Source organism: Perna viridis, chromosome 1, assembly GCF_037379345.1.
Source record: "Perna viridis isolate PV_CMFRI_1.1 ecotype Kerala chromosome 1, ASM3737934v1, whole genome shotgun sequence".
In the NCBI taxonomy this organism is placed as follows: domain Eukaryota; kingdom Metazoa; phylum Mollusca; class Bivalvia; order Mytilida; family Mytilidae; genus Perna; species Perna viridis.
The window spans coordinates 30,444,624-30,466,724 of NC_142445.1; the positions used below are offsets into that span (position 1 = coordinate 30,444,624).

At 32.5% G+C, this 22,101-nt stretch overlaps 1 protein-coding gene and 1 pseudogene across 3 annotated transcripts; one reads left to right on the top strand and one right to left on the bottom strand.

The window, feature by feature from the left end:
• Positions 1 to 1,099: 1,099 nt before the first annotated feature.
• LOC148628310 (uncharacterized) lies at positions 1,100 to 15,615 on the bottom strand. 3 transcript variants are annotated; one of them, XM_088585986.1, is made up of 6 exons: positions 15,540 to 15,615; positions 13,565 to 13,652; positions 11,224 to 11,465; positions 10,331 to 10,463; positions 7,423 to 9,408; positions 1,100 to 6,140 (listed from the first exon to the last, which is right to left on the bottom strand). In XM_088585986.1, exons 2-6 carry the CDS (start codon positions 13,623 to 13,625, stop codon positions 5,821 to 5,823), a joined length of 2,742 nt encoding a protein of 913 aa, XP_088442112.1. In that variant the 5' UTR covers positions 13,626 to 13,652; positions 15,540 to 15,615; the 3' UTR covers positions 1,100 to 5,820. The 3 variants fall into 3 exon arrangements, with proteins under 3 accessions (XP_088442112.1, XP_088442121.1, XP_088442104.1); XM_088585995.1 differs by lacking the exon at positions 15,540 to 15,615 and adding an exon at positions 14,485 to 15,533; XM_088585978.1 differs by lacking the exon at positions 15,540 to 15,615 and adding an exon at positions 14,481 to 15,533.
• A 2,699-nt stretch (positions 15,616 to 18,314) lies between these two features.
• On the top strand, positions 18,315 to 21,996 carry LOC148628311 (uncharacterized; annotated as a pseudogene).
• The last annotated feature ends 105 nt before the right edge of the window (positions 21,997 to 22,101 follow it).

Sequence of the window (22,101 nt, forward strand, 5' to 3'; positions counted from 1 at the left end):
ATTTGTTCAATGAAGACTGCCATATTATCAAATTTTCTCTCCATAAATTTTTGTTGGAATAGCTACACTCTGCAATCACCATATCCATCTATCTAGGAAAGGTTTAAATGCAAATTTATAAGGTCTATTAATTTTTATTATCCCAGCTAACGAAGTCTCAGCTATATAGCAAGTACTATGAAGCTACTTAATTTTTTGTTATTGGTTTGTCAAATGTCAAAAGATTTCTATACTCCCACTCAACGGGTGTGTGTTATATATTGGAATCACCTTGCCTGTTGTTCATCTGAATATCTCAGCTCCTAATAACTTGTTTTATCTCTATGAATGTAGGTTCGGTCTTATAATTTAAGCTTTTTTGATTGCTGTACATGATCCATGAAAGCCCCATGAAAGCAGAACATTTTTCTTAAATGAATTTCAAAATATTGTGCAATTTGTATCCAAATCAGTTGTGTCCTTAATGAACTGTACATCCTTTTGTTTTAGTGTGTCAAAAACTAATATTTTGTTCACACTTGCCCCAAGTGTATGAGTTCAGCTGGCTGTTGTTGTATCATGCTGCCCTAGGCAAAGCTTTTTATAGTGTAATATAATAGATCTTTTTTTTGTTGACAGAAAGTACAAATTTAATATTTTCTAATGGTATTTTACATTTTTATCACTAAACATCAGAATACCCAAACAGTCTGTCAAGTACTTTTTGGCTTTAAAAAACTAGGAAATTGGGAGAGATTAAATCAGTAGATTATATGGAATTCAAAAAGGTAAAGGATGATAATATTTTCATAAACTTAAAATGGCCACCTTCCACGTGAGGAATAAGATTTCAAAATTTAGCAATTACTTAGTACATTAGTGCTAGATATTTTCAACCTGAATGTATATATATATATATATATATATATATTTATATACTTTTTTTTTTTTTGGGGGGGGGAGGGGGGGTGTATTTTTAAATCAAAACAGAACTACTCAAAATCAGGAGTAGTCCAACTTGAAGTGAAGGTAAGGTTTCCTACATAATTGTGCATGAAGAAAGATCATATGAAACATGAACTATGGCAATGCTTTTACACAATGGAAACACAGCAAGATGCACAGTTCATATTTTTCTTTAATACATAAAAAAAGAATTGTAAAAATACATACATAACAGTCTAAAATGTGAAGGATTATATCCTTAAAATGATATGTAGTGGATTAAAATATACTTAAAAAAAATTGGAATGCATGAAATTGAAATATTTGTGAATAAATAGACAACTAAGAATATTGCTAAAAGAAGCTCTTCATTGATAAATGTGATATTTTTTTCAATTGGTAATACCATTTCTATCTCATATGCAAGCTAGAACAAAAATTACTGTAGGGTAAAGTACAAACAGATAAAATGTTGAAATAAAAATACGAGGTACCAGTCTCCGTAAAAACCATTAAGTGATTATAATAATAAAAAAGCATCCTAAATTGCAGGCATGGATCCATAGATTTGAAAGAAGGGGTACAGGCCATTATCAGACATGTTTTGTCCCCAAAATACAAAATGAATTTTCTAATTAAGTGAGGATCCACCAGAACACCCCTACAACTGTGAATGACTAGTTTTACTATTTCCATAATCAGGACTCATGTACAGTAGACAGACTGTGACATACATTTTGGGTGAAAATACTCTTAAATGAATAGTTTAAGGGCAAATAACTCAGTTAAAATGGCAAATTAATTACAATCTATTGAAAGTAATTCTAATTTTATCTGATAGAGGAAAAAAACAAAGTGATCGTCATTATTACAAGGAACCATTTTGCAAATGTACCATTGATATTGTTGGTTTTCTTCACCTGTAAATTTTACCTGTTAGTCAGTTTCCTACATTGACTGGTACCTGAATGTCAAAATTTACATCATATTGATATCAGCTCCCTGAGTTATCATACATGTATAAAAAATTATAACATGTAGTTTGCAGGTTTAATTGTAGGAACTAATTACTTCCCATGAAAAAGTGTTTCAGTCCGGACAACAAAATACCAAAAAAAATTATTCAGAGGTTTGACATAAAATATCACATTATAAATGAAAACAAGTTTTTAATCATGCCATGTTTATAAATTATTATAACAACCAACTGTCTGCAAATGTTTGGAATATAAAGTTGATTTCTAGTTCTAGTGCGTATGAGAGAAATGTAGAACATTCAATTGCCAAAAAAATGTATCCGTAAGTTTTTTTTCAAGAAAATACTTAAAGGGAACTCACTCTTTGTTAAAAAATACATCATTGCTAGAATAAGTTAATCTCTTCTTGTAAATTCAGAAATTACTGAGTGTATTTATATTGTAAATTGGTCATTTAGACTTAAATGCTTCTTTTCTTTAATTTTTGCACCAAAAAAATCAAATTGAAAGTTTTTATTCACAGAGATGCTACACATTTTCTGCAATTATGTAAAAAAAAAAAAAAATCAATGCAATAATTTCTAAATTACAGAATTTCTTCATGTACATTCATAACTGTTCATAACCTTACAACATAGAAATAAACCTTTGAAAACATGTATATGTACATTCAATATGGCACATCACCATTATTATCTTTGATTGTAGAATATGTAGCCTTAGTTCTGATACAAAACTAAGACTTTATGAAGATTCAAACAAAACAAAGACGAGGCAACAGAACAACAATTAAAGAAATATTACAGTATTGAAGACATATGAAACAATTTCACTATGGCTTTACCATTGGGTTACAAATAATCATTAAAAAATCTTTACCATTATGATACTGCAAAAAATGAACTCAATATTTTATGTAACACTTGTCACATAGCAGTAAAATCAGGCTACAAATAGGAAACATATAGGACATATAGGAAACCCTCTAAGCAATGATCAAGCACACAAACAAAAAATACAGGAAGCACCTTTGAACTTTGCTTTCTGAAAACATCTGTATATTTTCGTTATTTAACCTGCAATTATTTTATTCATATAAAAATACAAGTCATTATTTGCAGCTGTGCTGTATTTAAGTACATGTCCATTTTGTGTATACATTTTAGGCCACCCCCATAAATTCTACCTGAATTTAAAAAGAATTTGATCATTTTTTTTCGTTGCATGATATAACAAAAGAATATGTCCAAAAAAAAGCATGTATTTTGCCCTGTCCCTAAGCCTCATATACATACAAGCTTTATTTTTCGACTATATTCTAATATTGTACATAAAATAAATGATTTTCATAGTCATGTTAATATTTTCTTAAATGCATGAAAATTTCAAGTATGACTTATCTTGCAAAAAGCAATTCAGCCAACTCACTACTGGCCATGAAATAGAAAACTATATAAGGTGCCTATGTTGAATTTTAACAGCCATGAATTGAAATATGTTTTGATATCACACACAGATTAACCAACTGAAATTTTTCATTATTAAACTTCGTTCAACTGAAATTTTGCAACACATGGCTACTGTAAAGTGCCAAGATTAATAAAAACAGAGCAGAAATCTTTGTAGCACAAAAAAAATTATAAGTACCAATTTGTAGCCATAAATAAACCATATATTCTTGATATAAGACTTACTCATGACAAAAATAAATTATGAACACCATAAACACAGTATGATGTAGATGTTTCACCCTTTCATGTTGTCTTTAGTGTATGGAACATATAAAAACACACATTTATATTCTCATTGAAATTAATAACCAACCCTGTTAGTACATATCAAATACAAGCTGACCTAAGAACCATGGAAAGGGTTCAAGCATTTCACCAATTTTGTAGAAAATATAAACTAAAAAAAAGTCAAATATAAGACAAATACACAAATAAGAATTGTACCTAAGGTTGGGAAATGAATGAAATTTAGTGAAAACAGTACCGGTAGAAAAATAGTAATAATTATTATTTACTCCCCAATTCACCTGCTGTGAAGATGTTGACAGTACTTTTATACAGTTTTAAAATTTGACCAACATTTATCAATTTACTTCTAGGAAGATGTTTTATTTTTATTTTTTATTCCCCCACTAAAGATAGATCACTTTATTACAAGTCCATTTTAAGAAAATTGACAAAGATATTTTTTTTGTATCTTCTCTTTGATTCTTAGGTAAACTCATATTTAAAGCATGCTTCTTAGAAAGACTAATAACATTACATGAATTATTCAAATACCACATAATACTATGACAAAAATTTTTACAAATTTACTAAATGACCCTCAATCTAATAGCACTTAACTACATTTTATAAATAACAACTCAGCAGGAACTTATTTTCACACATAATAAGTCAGGGAATTTATACTGAAATCTAAATTCAATAATATTATCTATTTCCATGCTTTCAATTGTGATATCGGAAATTAGTCATGCATGTACATGGAGTCCTGTGAGGTAACTTAAATTCCCTAAACAGAAATAAAGTAATTATGTTCATAACACTAAAAATAAACAAAATAAATCATTTAAAAATTAGAAAATGTTGACAATCATACGAACTAACAACAAAATATATGACAAAAAACCATAACTAATGTACTAAAATGTTTACAAAGCAGAAAAAAACATTTTGTATACCAGTAATTACTATAATAACAATAGCATTAATAACAGAAGTGGATCCGGAAATTTTAAATTGGGCAGTTCCAGCTTTTATTGCTCATTTTCGCCCATATTTGGCACAAAATCAACAGCATTATTCAAGGACTGAGCAATACACTTGGATCTGCAACTGAATAAAACAATATTGTACACAAAATTCTAAATTTTGCTGATTTTATGTACTGAAAACCAGAAAAAAATTCACGAAAGTTTTATCTTGGTGATTTTTGAATTATGACTTCTTCACATCAAAATAAACCTGTTGTAATACATGTAATTTCATCAAAACAAATAACATTGTATAACAATCAACAATTTAAGACCTAAAAATAAGTAAATTGATTCTAAAAACCATGAATAAAAATAAAATGAACAAATTTCCTGCCACCTGGTTTACATTAGTCCTTTGATTATTCATGACAGTAAAATTATTCTCAGTATCAATTCAAGTGCATTGTTGTCCATAAAGACTAGAATAGAAAATTATTCATAAGCTATATCATGAGTAAATGAAGTTAACGACAATAGAGCATATAAATTAAAGTAAAAGAGTGGAATTGTTTCTAAACAAATCAATTTTAGGTAGACCTAGTGAATCTCATTCTTGTTTAATTTTGTAATTCAGAGTTTCCTATGTAAATAAGTAAATGTAATTTAGTGGGACTCTTCGATCCAAGAAAGACCTTTTTGTGGGTAAGATACCATGAAGGAAGCAGCAACACCAAGTTGCACACATTGTTGTGCATACTCCCACTTGTACAGGAGATAATAGAGAGAAATTAAAATTGCTAATAACATGTGCCTTATTTATATTATGTCACACACCGAATTCGAAATCAATCTATCCCTAGGTAAGGTTTGTGTGACAAAAATTTCCTCTATCATTTCATATTATAGTGAAAAATGGCAAATACCCATTTAACAAATTGCTTACAATGTATGCCTCATCTATATGAAGACACACACCAAATTTAAAATCAATCCATCCAATGGGCGCCCAGACAATTGCGAAGAAAATTACGGACTGACATATGGACAAGGTGATTCCAATATACCACACACTTACTGATTGGGGATATAAAAAACTCCTCAACTCTTAATCTTGATACCAATAAATAACAGTACTTTACAAGTATCCTAACAAGTACATGTATAATAAAACAATCAAAACTAAACTTAAAAATCAAAATAAAAAGACGATCAAATTTCACTTTCATTAAATTGTAGTGTTATCTGATCTCTTACTAAGTAATTCCTTGCAGAATTATGAACAACAGGTTTAGGAGCACTGGTCAATTGATTTTGTTCCGGAGGAGCAACACGTGTATAAAATGCAACATTGTCTTTCTCAGGGGTCTGTGGTGCATGTATGGGCTGTGGTAGATGAACTGGTTGTGGAAGTTGTTGTGGTGTATATGAAGGAGCACTGAATTGTCCTTTAGATGGGGATAAAAATGCAGGATCCATATTACAGTTGTTTTTCAATTGCTTTGCTGCAGAAAATGTCATTTGCTGTAAACCTGAAATGAGTTAATGAAATAATGAATGAGAAGTAAAATTACTATTCTAAATCAAACTTTGAAGATAACTAGTACCACTGTGAGCATATGATAGCTTACAGACAGATAAACTGCCACATATTCTTGTGACATGCATATACACTAATACTTTCTGTAACTTCTGTTTAACTCAAATCCTGAACCCCCTTTTTTAATCAGATTTTTAAAATAGCATTATACCCATGTAATAATGCCTTGAGGCAAAGTCTGAGCAAAAAAAAAAAGAAAAACCCCTGGGATCCCCAAAATCAATCACCTCAGCATTTTAAATACCAAGTGCACACTGGCATTACCTTCACGTATGGAAAAAATCAGGAAAATGGGTGTAAGGTCTAGGAAAAAACAATGTTTTGGTCTGTTCAGACAAAACTTTTTATACTGATATTTATGAAAAAAAAAATGAATTTTTACTTAAATAAGAGAATCATGCATATCACTCAGACAAAGTCAAAGTTTTACTGATAAAACCCGCTAATTCATTCAGATCTGATAGAAGACTTAACAGCAGATGTACACGGCCATTACTTGATAATCATCATTGGTATCTGTTTACCATTTTGGAAGTTGTTGTGAATTGTAAATGGATATTTCATACATCATATAAGTTCATGGCAAATCACATTGTGTAATGCTTATTAATGGAAACCTTCTTGGGATTCTTTTCTTGAATCAAAATGCACTGGGAATGTAATTATCTTGTACCAATAGTTATTTCTACAACAAAATTTCATAAAAATCCATCAAGATGTTCAGAAGGAGAAGTAATATCTAACAGACACCTCCTACTATTCATCTGAGTAAATGACAAAATCTATGTTACATGTATCCAAATGGAAATTTCCATCTCCTTTCAGATAAAAACTCAAAATAGATGATAATAGTACATGTACCATTAACATCTCTCAACTCTGACTTCCACATTGGATTATCTCTTCTTGCAGAGGATGTGATAATAAGCATATGATGGCCAATTTTCCTATAAAATTTCATTAAAATTAGTCTTATGGGCTGAGCTTACAAGATACATGTCAGTTGGATTATCTACCCTTACAAGCATCCAAAAACAAAAATTTTCCTTCAAGCACAACTCAATATGGTGCCTAACATTCCAAAAAAATTTCATCAAAATCAATTGAGCTGTATACGATATAGGTGTTGCGCTTAAAAGATATGAAGACAGACTGGCAGACAGACACTGTGATTTCCATATACATGTACTCTAAAATATTCTTGTGTGACTTACTTGCACTAGGTGGTTGTGGTAGCTGTCCATCCTCTGTATCCCTGGCTGTAACACGGACAATAGTCTGTCTGGTGATCTGGGGGTTATCTCCAGTTGGGTCAGTAGGATCAGGATTGGCATCTGTCCACACAACCTGGGAGGTCTTAACTCCTGTACGAGGATCAACTCCTGAGTTCATCAATGTAGTACCAGGAGGAGGTATTCTTGGCTCATCTAATATGTTACCTGTGGGTAAAATAGGAGATGGTGCTCCTGGGGTCACAGCTAAGGCATCATGTGGGGTTGACTTGGTTCTCTTCTTGCGTCCATGATGAGGGCTGTGTTTACTGATGTGGTTTGATGGTGTGGAAGTATACCCAGGCATACCAGGGTGAAAATCTGTAGGACTTTGGAACTGTATAGGAATCATTGGTTGTTGCTGCTGCTGTGTATTTACTGGATAACCATGCTGGTCCACATAATAACCTGGCTGAGAATAGGCCACAGATAATGGAACAGGATTCCCATAAACTGGGTTCCCAAATGCATCATAACCAACAACAGGATAAACCAGTTGATTCTGAGGCTCATATTGGGTTTGTGGGTAATACTGTTGCATAGTAGATTCATCAGTAGCAAATATTGGTGCCATAGCCTCTGGCGGAAGAGGAGTATCCTTAATTGGCCCAGTTTTAGGTAATCGGAATGAATCATTGTACATGGAGTCTCTGTCAAAGGATTCATCAATGTCTGTTGGCTTTTCTGTTGAGGTTTCATCACCAGTTCGATAAGGGTCAACCTTGCCAGAAACAGGGTCAGCTTTGACATACTTTTTATGTGACTTTCTCCTTTTCTTTTTACGTGTACCAGGAGAGGTTGATCCCCTCAATTCACTCACTGATGCTCTGATGGCAGGGTTATTTCTATTAAGAGGATTACTTATCATTTCAGGGTCTCCTATTTCACTCTGCTGATCTATAGCCTTATACTTCTTGTCAATGGTACCCGTTTCAGGTAGAACAGACTTTTCTTTAGAACTTTTTACATCTGGCTTAGAAGACGGAGCTCCTGGGGCATCATCTGACTTTGTCTGTGAATTTGTTCCCTCCTTCTTTACTTTCTCTTCATTTTCACCTTTCCCTTCTTTTACGCTTTGTCTCCTCTCCAATTCTCTTTTAAGTTCATTTAGCATTTTGTTTTCTTCATTATTGTTTCCTTCTGAGGTAAGTTTCTTTACTCCGTCATAATCATACATATAACCCTCCTTGTCAGGGTTTTCAAATATTCCAGAATTTGGCCGTTTAGTGTCCCCTTTTTCCTGGTTCTGATTCATTCTCTGTTTACGTCTTTTAACTCCTGACATTTCTCCATCATCATGCTGATCATTTCTGTGACGATCATTCCTATCAACATTTGGACCATTCCCTAATCCATTTATTGGAGGAGGTGGAGGAACAACTCCAGGTCTGCCCAAATCCTCTCGTCTACGTCTTCCTGGTGAGTCTCCAACTGACTGTATCCTTCCTCTACTGTCATTCTTGAGGTACTTCCTCTCTGTTTCAACCTCAGAATGATAACGACCTCTTCCTTTATTTTGACAGTCAAAATCCTCATTTTTGCCTGTATGAATATTCCAGTTTGCTATGGGAGCCTTCTTTGAATATAGACCAGTAGCACTTCCATTTAATGAATTATTCTGTAATGAATCAATGCTAGGAAAAATTCCTTGGTCTTCTAAATATAACTTTTTACTTGGTGCGTCAGAAACCAAAGATGGCTCCTTGGAGTAATTGTAATCAGAATTTGTATACCCATTATGGCTATGTGCCTGTTTTACAGGTTTCTGATGCCTATATTTTGACATCCCTGGTAGTTTGCGCTCCTTAAAGCACCAAAACAAAATAATTGTGAAGGCAATTAAAACAACGATTCCAACGACAATTCCTACTATTGTTCCAGCTGACACACCAGAACCTCCTTCAGAATAAGCAGGGGCATCAGGGTCACCTGTAGAAAAAAAATATGATAATTCATTGAAAACAAAAAACAAGAAAAAACATTCACCATATGCTCTGTAACAGAGATGCCAATTTCATAGTGATGATCTATATGAAGTACAGGTATAAAATGGTCTGTTTTTAACACTAAAATTATTTAAGTGTAATAGAACTTCTTAAACAAGTCTTAATTAAAGATATTGGATTTCTTCAAAGAGTGTGACAAATTTCAATTGTTCACTAAATGATTGTGGAATGATAAACAATTGGTTTAACATCTATTCTAAGTATATGCATGCAAAATGTCAAATGGAGATGTAAGTTTTATTTAACAAAGGAATCTTTAAGAAACTGTCCATCTAGAAACCAGTTCCTATGATATGGGTGGCACATGATAAATTTGATCCCACTGAATATTTTGTTCCAATGTAATGTTATATAATATGTATGTCAAATAGTACAAAGATTTTTTTAAATCAACAATGAATGACTCCAGAAATGATTTTACAATTCCCTAAGAAAGCAACCAAAGTTTACACAAAATGAAAGAGTTATCTCCCTTTTTCAATGAATTTCAATGCTTTCTATGTCATTTATTTCTCTTTAAGCACTGCAGTTAATCATAAACTAACATACAACTTTGAGAAAGCATGCATTTGTGATATGAAATACCGTAAATGAAAACTTTTTGAAAAAAATTTTCATCTGCTACCCAATGCCTGAATTTTGCATGGATGCCTTCTAAATTATACCATGAAATTTTCACAGCAGTTGCAACAGCTGTAACATGATTACTTTTAAGGAACAACATTATAATATTGGGACTTCGGGAAACTGTATGAAAGTAGATTGAAAATACATGCAGAAACTGCAAGAAAGACAATTTGAATGTGATAATAAATCGGTATAGGGTAAATCTGGCTAATACTTACGAAAAGCCCTAACATCAATGGTGAAGTCATTCTTAGTGTTGTAAAGAACTTTAGGGGTGATGAGCTCAAATGTAATGGTGCCTCCTTTAGAATACAGTACTCCAGTATTTTTTGTGGTACAGGATAACTGTTTCTGAAAAACAAATAAAAAATAAGTGATTATAATTACAAAGAGATCCATTCACATTCACCAAACCATAAGATATCAGAAAAATGCCTGTTTCTGGTGGCCCTAACTTCTTTTTCGCACCCCAACCCCCAAAATCAATCCAAGATTCGTTTTATCATATTGCACTTTGTTGAGCAATTTTTTTATGAAGATCTATACACTTATAATCAGAGTTTAAGCCAGGGTTTTAAAACCATTTGTCACTTTTGCGTTACCCCTTTTTCATGTGCCAAAATTTAATCCATATCATAAAACTACTACTTTAGATGAGATAGACATTTATATATTTTGACATACTGAGAATAATATTTAGTGGTCCTATGATTTACATTTGCTGAAAAAAGAATTCGATTTTGTATAGTCATGTACAAATTTTCAATATTAATCTTCATTCTTTTCATTCAAGGGATTAAAAGCCAGATTAAATTTCTAGCAATCTTCATGAACCATGTAGCATTTGCCTCATTGTTTCATGTAATTCATAAATTGCTATTAAAGTTGAAAACTGCAACCTAGCTGTGATGGTTCTCTACTGGAAAATAAAAATATTTTACCATTTCTGTTATCATTTTATTCTATTACTACAAATGTACATGTAACTCTCTGCTTGGTGTAAGGATTAATATAAGGACATACTTGTATTGATTGAGTGTATGCAGTCTTATAATATTTTCCTCCATATTTCATTATCATGTGTGCAATGATTTGTTTTGAAAAATCTTACCACAGATGCCCCTCCAGTCTGAGACCCCTCATAAATACTCAATCGGACACCACAATCATTAATATCAATCATTTTCTGTGTAATTTGAATAGCATAGAATGAATCTGTATATCCGGAATGAATAACTATAGTACATCTGTAGTCTGGATTAACAGGAGTAACATCAGCTCTGGCCTGTATTGTGTAGGTGTGGTCAAATATTGAGATAGTCCTTCCACAGCTGACTGGACCATCCATGTACACTGCAAAAAAAAGTTTTATTAATTCCAGTCAGTGGTGTAGGAGGAGTAATGGATAAGTTTGTTTGTTTGTTGGGGTTTAACGTCCGAGCAGCAATATTTCAGCTATATTCAGACGATGAACATGAAATGGATGATTAAATGAACATGAAATGAAAAAACGGATGGGACACAAGGATAATAGGGTCGACAAATTTTGATTGCCACTGGAAAAAGGGGGGATGGGTAAGGTCGGGCAATTTAGCCTCCTGTGGCGGAGCGCAAAGGTTCCTACTCCTATCGAATACCACAGCAGGGTTCTTTAACGTGCGTTGAACGTGGCATCTTTCCCAACACGGTGCACCACCATGGTTTGCGGTCAGGTTTTCCGTATTATAGCCTGACAACCCCAACACGTCAGGGGTACCCCATTCCACCACCTGGGGCACACATCCCAGTTGCTCTGTAGGCAGAGCGCCTAGCCCCTGGCTAGGTTTCTGAGCACTATTTAGTCGCCTTTTACGACAAGCTTAGCGCTGCTGCAGGCCTATTCTTTTAACACCCGGACCTGCACGGGGCGTAATGGATAAGAGGAGGGTAGCTCTCTGTTTAACAGCAGTATGGAAGGATGTCCCTATGAGTATGTATTAAACCCATCCCATGCATTTCATAAGTAGGGTTTAAAAATAGTACATTCAGCATTAATTTAACATTCTAAATTAGAATTAATAATTTTCTGACTTTCATCATAATGATAATCCCATGAGAACTATCAGCTATTTCAAAATTTTCCTCTACCAGTATGTAGACTATAGATATGAAAGTTATATAAATATACTAGCCTGAATCCCATTCTAATAGACTTGAGAATATGGCTAATGGCAAAAAGAGAGTGATGTGAAGAGGATTAGAAACTTTTTTTTTTATTTCTTATGGTACATTGCAAGATAAATGATGTTACTGGTAACAGAAAGTAATGAGGCTGGGCAAATTCTTAAAATTTCTGTTCATATAAAATTAGTGCTATTATTAGGACATGCTATTTCATATCTATTCCTCTTTTATGATATACAATTTATGAGATATTTTCCACATTTAATCAGAAAAGTTAAACAATGTTAAGTTAAATAGATATCTCAATAAGGTGTTTCACAGAGTGCAGCATGATACAACTGCAGTGGTCAAACCCTGATGGGAAAAAGTTTTTGGGGTTGTATAAAAATACATATCAAATATCTCAAAAACTTTATAAGATATCTTGTCTATTACGAGACATCTTGTAAATTTACTCCTGTAAGATACCTTATTGAACTTCATATAATATCTCATTAATATTATAAAAAAATATAAGATATCTAAAATGTTTTACACAATATCTTTTAAAAAGTAAATTAATTACATCGGGTATATTTTGCCTCAATCAGCAATGATTGCCCCTTCACATGTGATTATTTTTTAGCCAATCAGATAAATTCTTTGTATTGATGTGGTCTGTAAAGGCACCCGTTTCCTAAATAGCTTGCAAGTGGCAAGTTACATGTATTATCCATTTACCCTGTAGTCTGAAGATCACATGATCAATTTTCTACAGTCTTAATTTAGGTTTTCTTTATTATTATGGTACAAATGAAGGTATGACATTTATAAGATAACTCATTAAAGTTTTCAGATATCTTATGAACTATCTATTATAAGGCAGGTATCTTATAAAAGTTATAAGATTTGTTATAAAGTTCATAAAATATCTTATATTAAAAGCATTTAAAAGATATTAAAAATATTAAAAGCATAAAGTTTATGTAATATCTAAAATACCATAATAGATATCTCATATATTTATTGAGATATCCTATTAAGAAAAAATATTATATCTATCAAAAGACCTCTTATAAAGGATATAAGTCATAAGATAGCTAAAATCTTACAACCTTTGTAAGATATCTCATGAAGTTTATGAGATAACTTTAATAATTAATAAATACAAATATGTTACAGCTTAAGGTTCAAGTATACCCATAAAATATTAAATAAATTCATCTGAGGATTCAAACTTGAGAAATACCTTATTACGCAAATTAATGTTTAAACACAAGTCAAAAGAAATGTAAAATTTAATGACTTACAGTTGTACTGCCCATGAGCTGAGCTGATCGCCAAAGCAATAACAAGAAATGAAGATGTCATGGTGGTTCCTCTTAACTTTACACCATTCTGAAATATAAAGAATGGAAAAGTTTTCAATAGGTTTTAATAGTTCTTATACACAAAATGTTGGCTTCTATTCATTCACATTTTCAATGTTAACAGTTTTACTAGTGTCCTTTTTAAGATTTAGAAAGATAAAATAACTCACCACAATCCAAAACACAATTTTGTAAGCATTTTAAGAAATAAAAGTAATTATAGTTATCTCCCTTTGCTGGTGCAAATTCCTTACAAGGTTGGACAGCTTACATGTATGCACAGTTATTAAGCAGTTTTTTTTGTGCTTATTAGTTTGATGGCCACAGTTGAAATATCATAAAAGGAGGATTTAAACTTTTTTGTAAAAAATAATTTTACTTGCCCTATTAGACAAGCTACATTCATATGGTTTTACTTGTCAGACTGTTTTTTACTGATATTGAACATTTGGACAAGCATTAATATAAAGCCCTAGATCTTATAAAAAATGAAGTTAAATAGTTACATTTAGGCTTGTTTGCTAGGCTAAATGCTTGATCAAAACATACCAGTTTTCATCAGTTTTTTACTTGAAAACCTTGTATTTTTTACCATTAAAAGTGATGTCTTCATGCAGTTTTAAGCAATGGTTCAGAAGCATTTCAATCACATATTTAAATATAAGATATCATTACTATTTCTCAATGGATACACCACATGAATTTTTAGTACAAAAAAAGTAAATATATAGCTTATCTTAAGATATAAGGATTGTATTCTACTCATATTATATAGAACATCATCCTTTAATCTTTAAATAGGCTATTTCTTTCCATTTTTTTTTACTAAAGTTCATTTGACTGTCGTCACACATACCCACCAAAAGAATTCAAACCATAAAAAAATGGCAGTGGCTGCTCGTCCGCGCATTCGTGGACGGGGAGTCTCTAAAGGCTGATCGTCCACACATTCAGTTATATGTCAGTAACACATGAAATCATGACAGAAACAGTTTATTTACATTAGTAAATTGGAAATAGTGAGATTCTCTTTATACAAATATATACAAAATGATACAAATACAATTTAAATCGTCACTGTTGTAACAAATAACAATTAAAATTCATTCATAATTAATACAAAATACACATTTAAAAAACTTGAAAAGCTATTTTAAACTAAGTTTGCACATCGAGAAAGATTCTTTTGGCACATTTTAAATCATAATGCTGCCATTTCAGATGGCAGATGTGAAACACATCCATTCACACTGGTCCTTCTTTGAAGCGACTAAAATTTTAAGAATATTCCATGCATTTTTTAACATGTAGGATATTTATATTTTCAGCCAAAATTTAAACATATTTTTTTTTACATCTGGTTAAGACGATGCATCGACTTTGGCACCAGTGATTAAATATGAACACAGTGCAAAGACATTAATAGTCGTATGTTAGCGGATAAGTTCAACAAATTCGGTAACAAATCAGGTGTTTCGGTTACGATTCCATGTTTTAGACGCAAACCAGACATGTGGACAATTAGCCTGAAGAGGCTCCCGTCCACCAATGCGTGGATGAGGAGTCACTGCCCAATTAACGACAAATTGTATGGATTTAGCTGTAACTAAATTTGTGCTCTGGCAATTGGCTAATCAGTTTTAGATGTTTTCTGGCAAGCTATTTTTCTGACTTAAGCTAACCTTGATCAGCTGTACTGAACAAGGGGTACGATCAATACAAAATAAACAACAAAGTAGGAAGAGACTTACTGAGTTACTCTGTAGATTTGTGAAAGGAATTGCTATAAAGCAATACATGGAAACAATTGTATTTAATTTTAAGATCGTTCCGATCTGAAATGTAAGATACTTTTTTATTTGTCACAAATAACAGAACGACATAGAAATTTTGTTGTGTTCAGGTTGTTGTTTACCTTGTTAAGAACTACTATGTCGCCATATTGTTAGTTTATTGCTTTGACCTAAAAATAACCCAGGTAAAATCAAAGTAAATGATCAAACGCTTATGCTCACCTGGTTCACTGGTTCCGGTGTGGTAAACAGGAGCTAACGGTAGTATTAGTGATAGTTACCTGTACAGGTAACAATTTATGTTATCGTTTACTTTCTACTAAAATTTGTCATTATACTGCTACATATATTTCTAACTGTACTTATATTAGTATACAATTCGGTATAGCTACATTGAGTGTATATAGATCTTCATAAAAAAATGCACTTACCTGTAATTTGGTTTGGTTGGCAAAAATCCATTTTGTGATACGGGACATCAACAATAAATCACCATTACTTTTTCATTTTTTAAGATAAAAGAAAAAAATGTTTTGGATTGGCAAATTCCAATCAAACTTATTTTCTACTTTTCGGTTATATTTTTTTTTCTAAAATTTTGAAATACGTATAAGCAGTAATCCCTTCTGGGATTCGGCGCTGGAGATATTCTTTGTTTTGATCACCACCGAAACAAAAAATATCTCCAGCGCCGAATCCCAGAAGGGATTAGTATAGGCAGTAAAGGCAAGGATAAAATTTCTGACAATTATTTATTTCGACTGTAAATCATGATAGGACAAGACATGCCTGCCCTTCCGAAGCACCTGATGTCACGTTCATTTTTTGTTGGAGTTCATATTGCTAGCGGTTAATATTAAGTCTTTGTGACGTCTTGTTTTCTTTATTTTTAGAATTTATAGGTAATGGTTCGGTATATTTTGTATATATCGTCTTCATTTTCTGTTTCCACGTTCAGGTTTTGGGATTAATTTTGACGTATTTGAATCATCCCACTGCTGACGGTTCGGTACTTTTTTGCCGAATTATATCAGGTAAGTTATGCATAGAACGCCCAATAATTTTTTGGTGTCTTCTTATATTTTTTATGGAATGTCTACTAGTTCAAAAGTCCCAACGATGTTATAGAACTGTCAAATTTGCGATGCATATGTTTGGTCGTTCCCTCCGCGGGACTAGAACTCGTACCGCTGTGACATTTATACGTTTTACGGTATCAACACTCTCAGTACATTACATTCATTTTGGCGCCGTATAAAGGAGTAAAAACGCTTTTTAAGAAAAACGGCCCTGCAAAATCCTGAATTTTACGCCCTTACCAATAGAAAAGATAACTCAATAATTATGAACACAATATATCATAGTCTTCAAATATGCCAAGAAGTCATATTGTCTGACCGTTAAAGACGGTTATTATATCATAACGGGATCAACGTCGGTAACGGAAAAGTGCGCATTTTAGATTAAAAAAGGTTTTATTTTATTAAAATTCAATGTGGTTGCATGCAAGGACCATAATTTAATTTTGTGAATTTATTTTTAGATGTATTTGTCTTCGAAAATAAAGCTGTTAAACCGTGGTCGAAAGCTGCGGACTTATCGTAATTCTAAAAATAAACATCTACATCGTCTGCTGCTGAAATCCGAAAAAAGATGTTCAACTTAATTCACAGACTTGATCATTGAAGATAAAGTGGTGATACATGTACATATTTGTCAGAACTTTCTTAATCAGTTATTTTTAATCATCCGAATCATGTTTTAGTGTGATGAAGTGCATTTTACATGGTCCGGAATCCATATTGTTGTCAGCGAATTTTGTCTGTAGACCACGATATGCTAGACCCACAATAAAACAATTATTAAAATAATTTTCAATTTCTACTGTTTACTTTTACATGTTATGTAAATAAAAATATCAAAGTCGGAAATAAATTTGAGGTTGAAAGTGGAAAGAATGAACGACAACACGGAAATCACAGAGAAAAACGTTTTCATAATCAAGGGTAGTATACTATATATGAGCGTTCGTATAACTGAAATGATCCTGAAAATTTTCAGTCATAACAAGAATATGTTGAAAAAAAAACCAGATACATTTAGCAGACGAACACCCTGTAATTATATATTATACATTATTATTATTATTATTATTATTATTATTATTATTATTATTTAATCTTTTGTATGCATGTAAATACGTGTTACTGTATGATTATAAGCCAGACGTAAATGAAAAAACAGGATATATTTAGCAGACGAACACCCTGTAATCTTTTGTCATTCCCGACCGCGTTGATATAAGACTATCGATTACAGAGCTACCGTGGTCTAGTGGTTGCGTGTCTAGTTTTTATGCAGTTGAATGTTAAAATCTAGTTTTTATTATTTTTTTTTCAGTTAGTCTTATTTTAATTGTTTAATATTTAACATATGCCTATACAAATATACGTGTTACTGTTTGATTATAAACCAGACTTAAATTGTCCTTGTGTTGATTTAATATATTAACCATACACACCTTTTTCTGCGTTTCCAACAAATGCTACACGTGTAGCAGCTGAAACACTGCGATTTATTTACAATTCTGAATATGATTTTTTAACACATAACTGGCTGTCAAAAGCATTGTTACATTTTTGCCACATGTAAATATATGCAGATAAGGTCATCGTGGTCGAGTGGTTTTGTCGGCGTTAACATGAACATATTATTTAAAGTTCAAATCTCGTTGTGTTATTTGTTATTATTATTTTCTCTTTCTTTCTTTCTTTTTTGTTACTACCATAATTATTCGGTTTTTACTCGAATAAGAATATCGTTTCTTATATGTCTTAGTTTACGGTTGTAAAGGTATTCTTATTTTGATAGGATGCCTGGTTCTGATCCTCGTCAAAGATTTGACAAAATTACTGAGAAAATATTTTCTACTAGACAAACCAGAGGGAGTAATTTGTAATATATGTAGGCATAAGTGCTATAAGATCAAAGACCACACAGCTAAAAAAATAGTCCAAGTAACACCGAATCTGTCACACCAGAAAACAAGGTTGGATAAAATGATGTCAAATGCTGTTTCAAGTCCACCATCAGTCAGTTTACCAATACAAAGCACAGCAAAATCTCATGCTTACTGTATTATATGCAGGAAACCAGGTCCAAAAGTGATAGTTGTTTCTGCTGATGTCAGATTTAAAGTGTTCATGATATACAATATTTTGATTCCTAAAGGTTCTCGGTGTTGCCCTTGCCATGTCACGAATGACATCATTGAAGATGTAAAGAATGTCCAGTCTTTATTTGATCAGTCTTGTGTCAACAAAACCACAATAATGGAACTGATACAACAACTGAGAGAAGAGGCAAATGCTAAAGGTGAAAAGCGTTTAGACTTTGATTCACCCTATGGATTGTCCAATGAAGAGTATAAGACATTGACTGGTTTACCCAAAGAAGAATTTGATGATCTGATGACCTACGTTGCAGATATCAACAATTCTAGTTCTAGAAGTACACGAACTTGTGTTGCAGTATTGTTAACCAAACTGAAATCTGGGATGGACAACAATTTATTGGGTGCAATGTTCAATATGACAAAAGAACAGGTAAATGCAAATTATTTTATTTCATTTTTATGCATGTTCCGATTACCTAAAATATTCTATTATAAATTTTTAATTCTTTCAGGCAACACATACATGTATGAGGTGTATTTAAGCCACTTCTGATCATACCCAGCTCAGTTTGAAAATTGATGTTTTCTGTCTCTGTCCGTTTATCAGTTCATCATTCGTCCGTCTGTGACAAAGGATTTCGTCAAATTTTCCAAAGAACTGTTTCTCATCCCACTGTTGTAATTGGGTATGTGTTGCGCTTACAGATTTCAATTTTCTGTCATGCAATATGTCTTTATCAACCAACTTGTACGTATTAGAACGGGTGGTACTTCTGTATGCTTAAGCAAGTTGTAGCTTAGTGACACATATTTGCGAATCTTACTATAACTGATAAAGTTTATGTACAAGTTCATATCTTCAGTCTATGTAATGATATTTTACTTTCTAAGTCATGATTTTGTTCATCTTTTGCAGATACTGAGGGCTATTTCCTCTGCTCGACGTTCTTTGAACACCAGCTTTGTACCGAAATATCTCGGTTTCAATCATATGACACGGGAAACTGTTATTAACAACCACACACGGCCATTAGCAAAGGAGTTACTTACACCAGGAACTTCGCTTGATGACGAAGCAATACTTGTTCTTGACGGGGCGTATGTATATGTGCAGAAAAGCGCAGATTTTGAATTTCAAAGAAGATCATACAGCATGCACAAGCATCGCCCTTTGGTGAAGCCTTAATGATCGTGACTACAACGGGTTATATAATAGCCGTTTTAGGGCCATATCTAGCTGACGGAAAATACTCAGATGCAAATATTCTTAAACATATTATTTCAACAAATGTGCAAGAAATGAAATCCTGGTTGCATGAAGGCGACGTGTTTGTGGTCGACCGCGGGTTTAGAGACTCGGAGGAGATACTTGAACAAATTGGGATCAAAATGGAAATGCCATCATTTCTACAAAAGGGACAAAAACAGCACTCGGTAGAAGATGCTAACAATTCAAGATTAGTAACTAATGTAATTATTCAAAAAAATATTTAACCCAGTCCATTAGTGTTATCTCTACATTGTATTAAAAATCAAGAAGTAGTTTCTATATGCTTTGTTTGAAGTTTTGTTGGCGCATTAATTGTTGTAGGAGACAACTATACTGATTTGATTTTGACAGGGTAGCTTGGAACAATTTCAAAATAAGTATTTTGAACTCGAACTTTTTTTTATATAAATATTTTTATCATGATGATGATCCGAACATTATGCTTTTGTATATTTTGAAATATAAACATTGGATCGATGTATGCTAAAAAATATTTTATCGATTAATAAGGTGAAAATAAAAATTAATCCGAATAAATCTACCGAAAGTCGTCGTACCCTTATTTTCTCTACCGGTTTTTGTTTAAAATAGTGAATGATATTACTGTATACAATGTATACTATATTATGTCTACAAGGCAAAATCACATCACTTAAAAAAGGTTTCATGTACATGTACAATAATTACTTTCAGTATGAAGACATCTCTTTCTCAAACTACTTGCGATTTTTCTACTGGGTTGTAAACATGCATCTGCCAATACACGTCCTTTCGTAAACTAGGTAAATCCTTAAAAAGCAATTCTTAGAGCAGTGAATTCCATGGCCTTCAATCATTATAGCTCTTTTTGGTTGTATATCAGATGGGTGGTTGAATCCGTCAATGGAAGGATAAAAACCTGGCGATATTTAGACAAAACACTACCCAATACACAGCTACCGTATATTGGAGAATATGCCAAAATAATTAGTGCCATCTGCAACAAGTACAGGTAATTAGCTGTGCTTCATTTGTTGTCATGTTTTTTGTTTATTTGTTTTTGTTTTTGTTTTTGTTTTTTTTGTCTGTCTTAGAGCAATTTTCTATACCAAAGCTGATCTTTATATGATCTATTAACAGTGCTAATAATTATGAAAGCGTATATTGACAGTCTTTGTAGGAATAAATTACATACCCATAGATTTACGATTGCCTTATATAATTGTAAAGTATATCTTACTAAAACGGGAAGTTTTACATAAATCGGAAATGGATAGGATAAAGACATTTTCGCAGCTTTTCTCACTTGCTATATTTGAACAAGATCCTCGATTACATGTATACAATCTACATGAATAAGGTGACGAACATCGTGTTTTTTTTTCAATTTTAGACCAGCGCTCAGCGTAGGAAGCGATGAAGATATTTTGCTGGCAACAAAAATGCTTCACCTTTCATCTCAAAGAAATACATTGAAAGACCAAGTTATTGAGTTAGCTAAAAAGCCGTCACAGTGGAAATCAATAGATAATACAGAGGAACTTAATGATTTTCCAGTATATACAGAAGACGAAATAAGAGCTTTAACATTAAGCGTGTATCAAGTAAAGTTGGCAAAAAGTTACACCCGAGAACATTTAAAAGAAGATGGAACTTATGAAATAAAAGTATGTAAACAACAACAGGATTTGTTGTCAGCGAAAATCCAGAGTAGGCATGTTACAAGCAAACAGTATCTTTGCTGGATAAAATACGCCGAGGGTACAGTTTTGGCCTGGTATTGTCAATGCAAAATGGGAGCAAGAGTCGTAGGATCTTGCGCTCATATTACAAGCGTCATATGGTACCTTGCTTATGCCAGACATTCTGGTCTCAGACTTGATGGTAGTAAAAAGTCGTTAGAATATATTGACGATGCTTCAAAAATTCCAGATGCTGTGGATGCCAATGACAGTGAGGGCGAATTCACGGAAGAATAACTTACAAAATGTTTAACTTCATATTCTATTTGGTCGAATTGCACATTTAGAAATAATTGTCTGTATTAATGATTTTTCAGTTATCTCAAAAATACGATTTTGAGAAATATCCCATACAAAACATATTGTAAATGTATATTTGAATTCAATAAAGCGAATGTTAATTATTGTGATTTTAAGTAAACCGCTGTTCTTAATTATTATTTTTTTAAAAAGTGATAGTAATGTAGAATTTACAGTGGCGTAATACTTCATGTACGACCACCCTTTTTGAAATGACG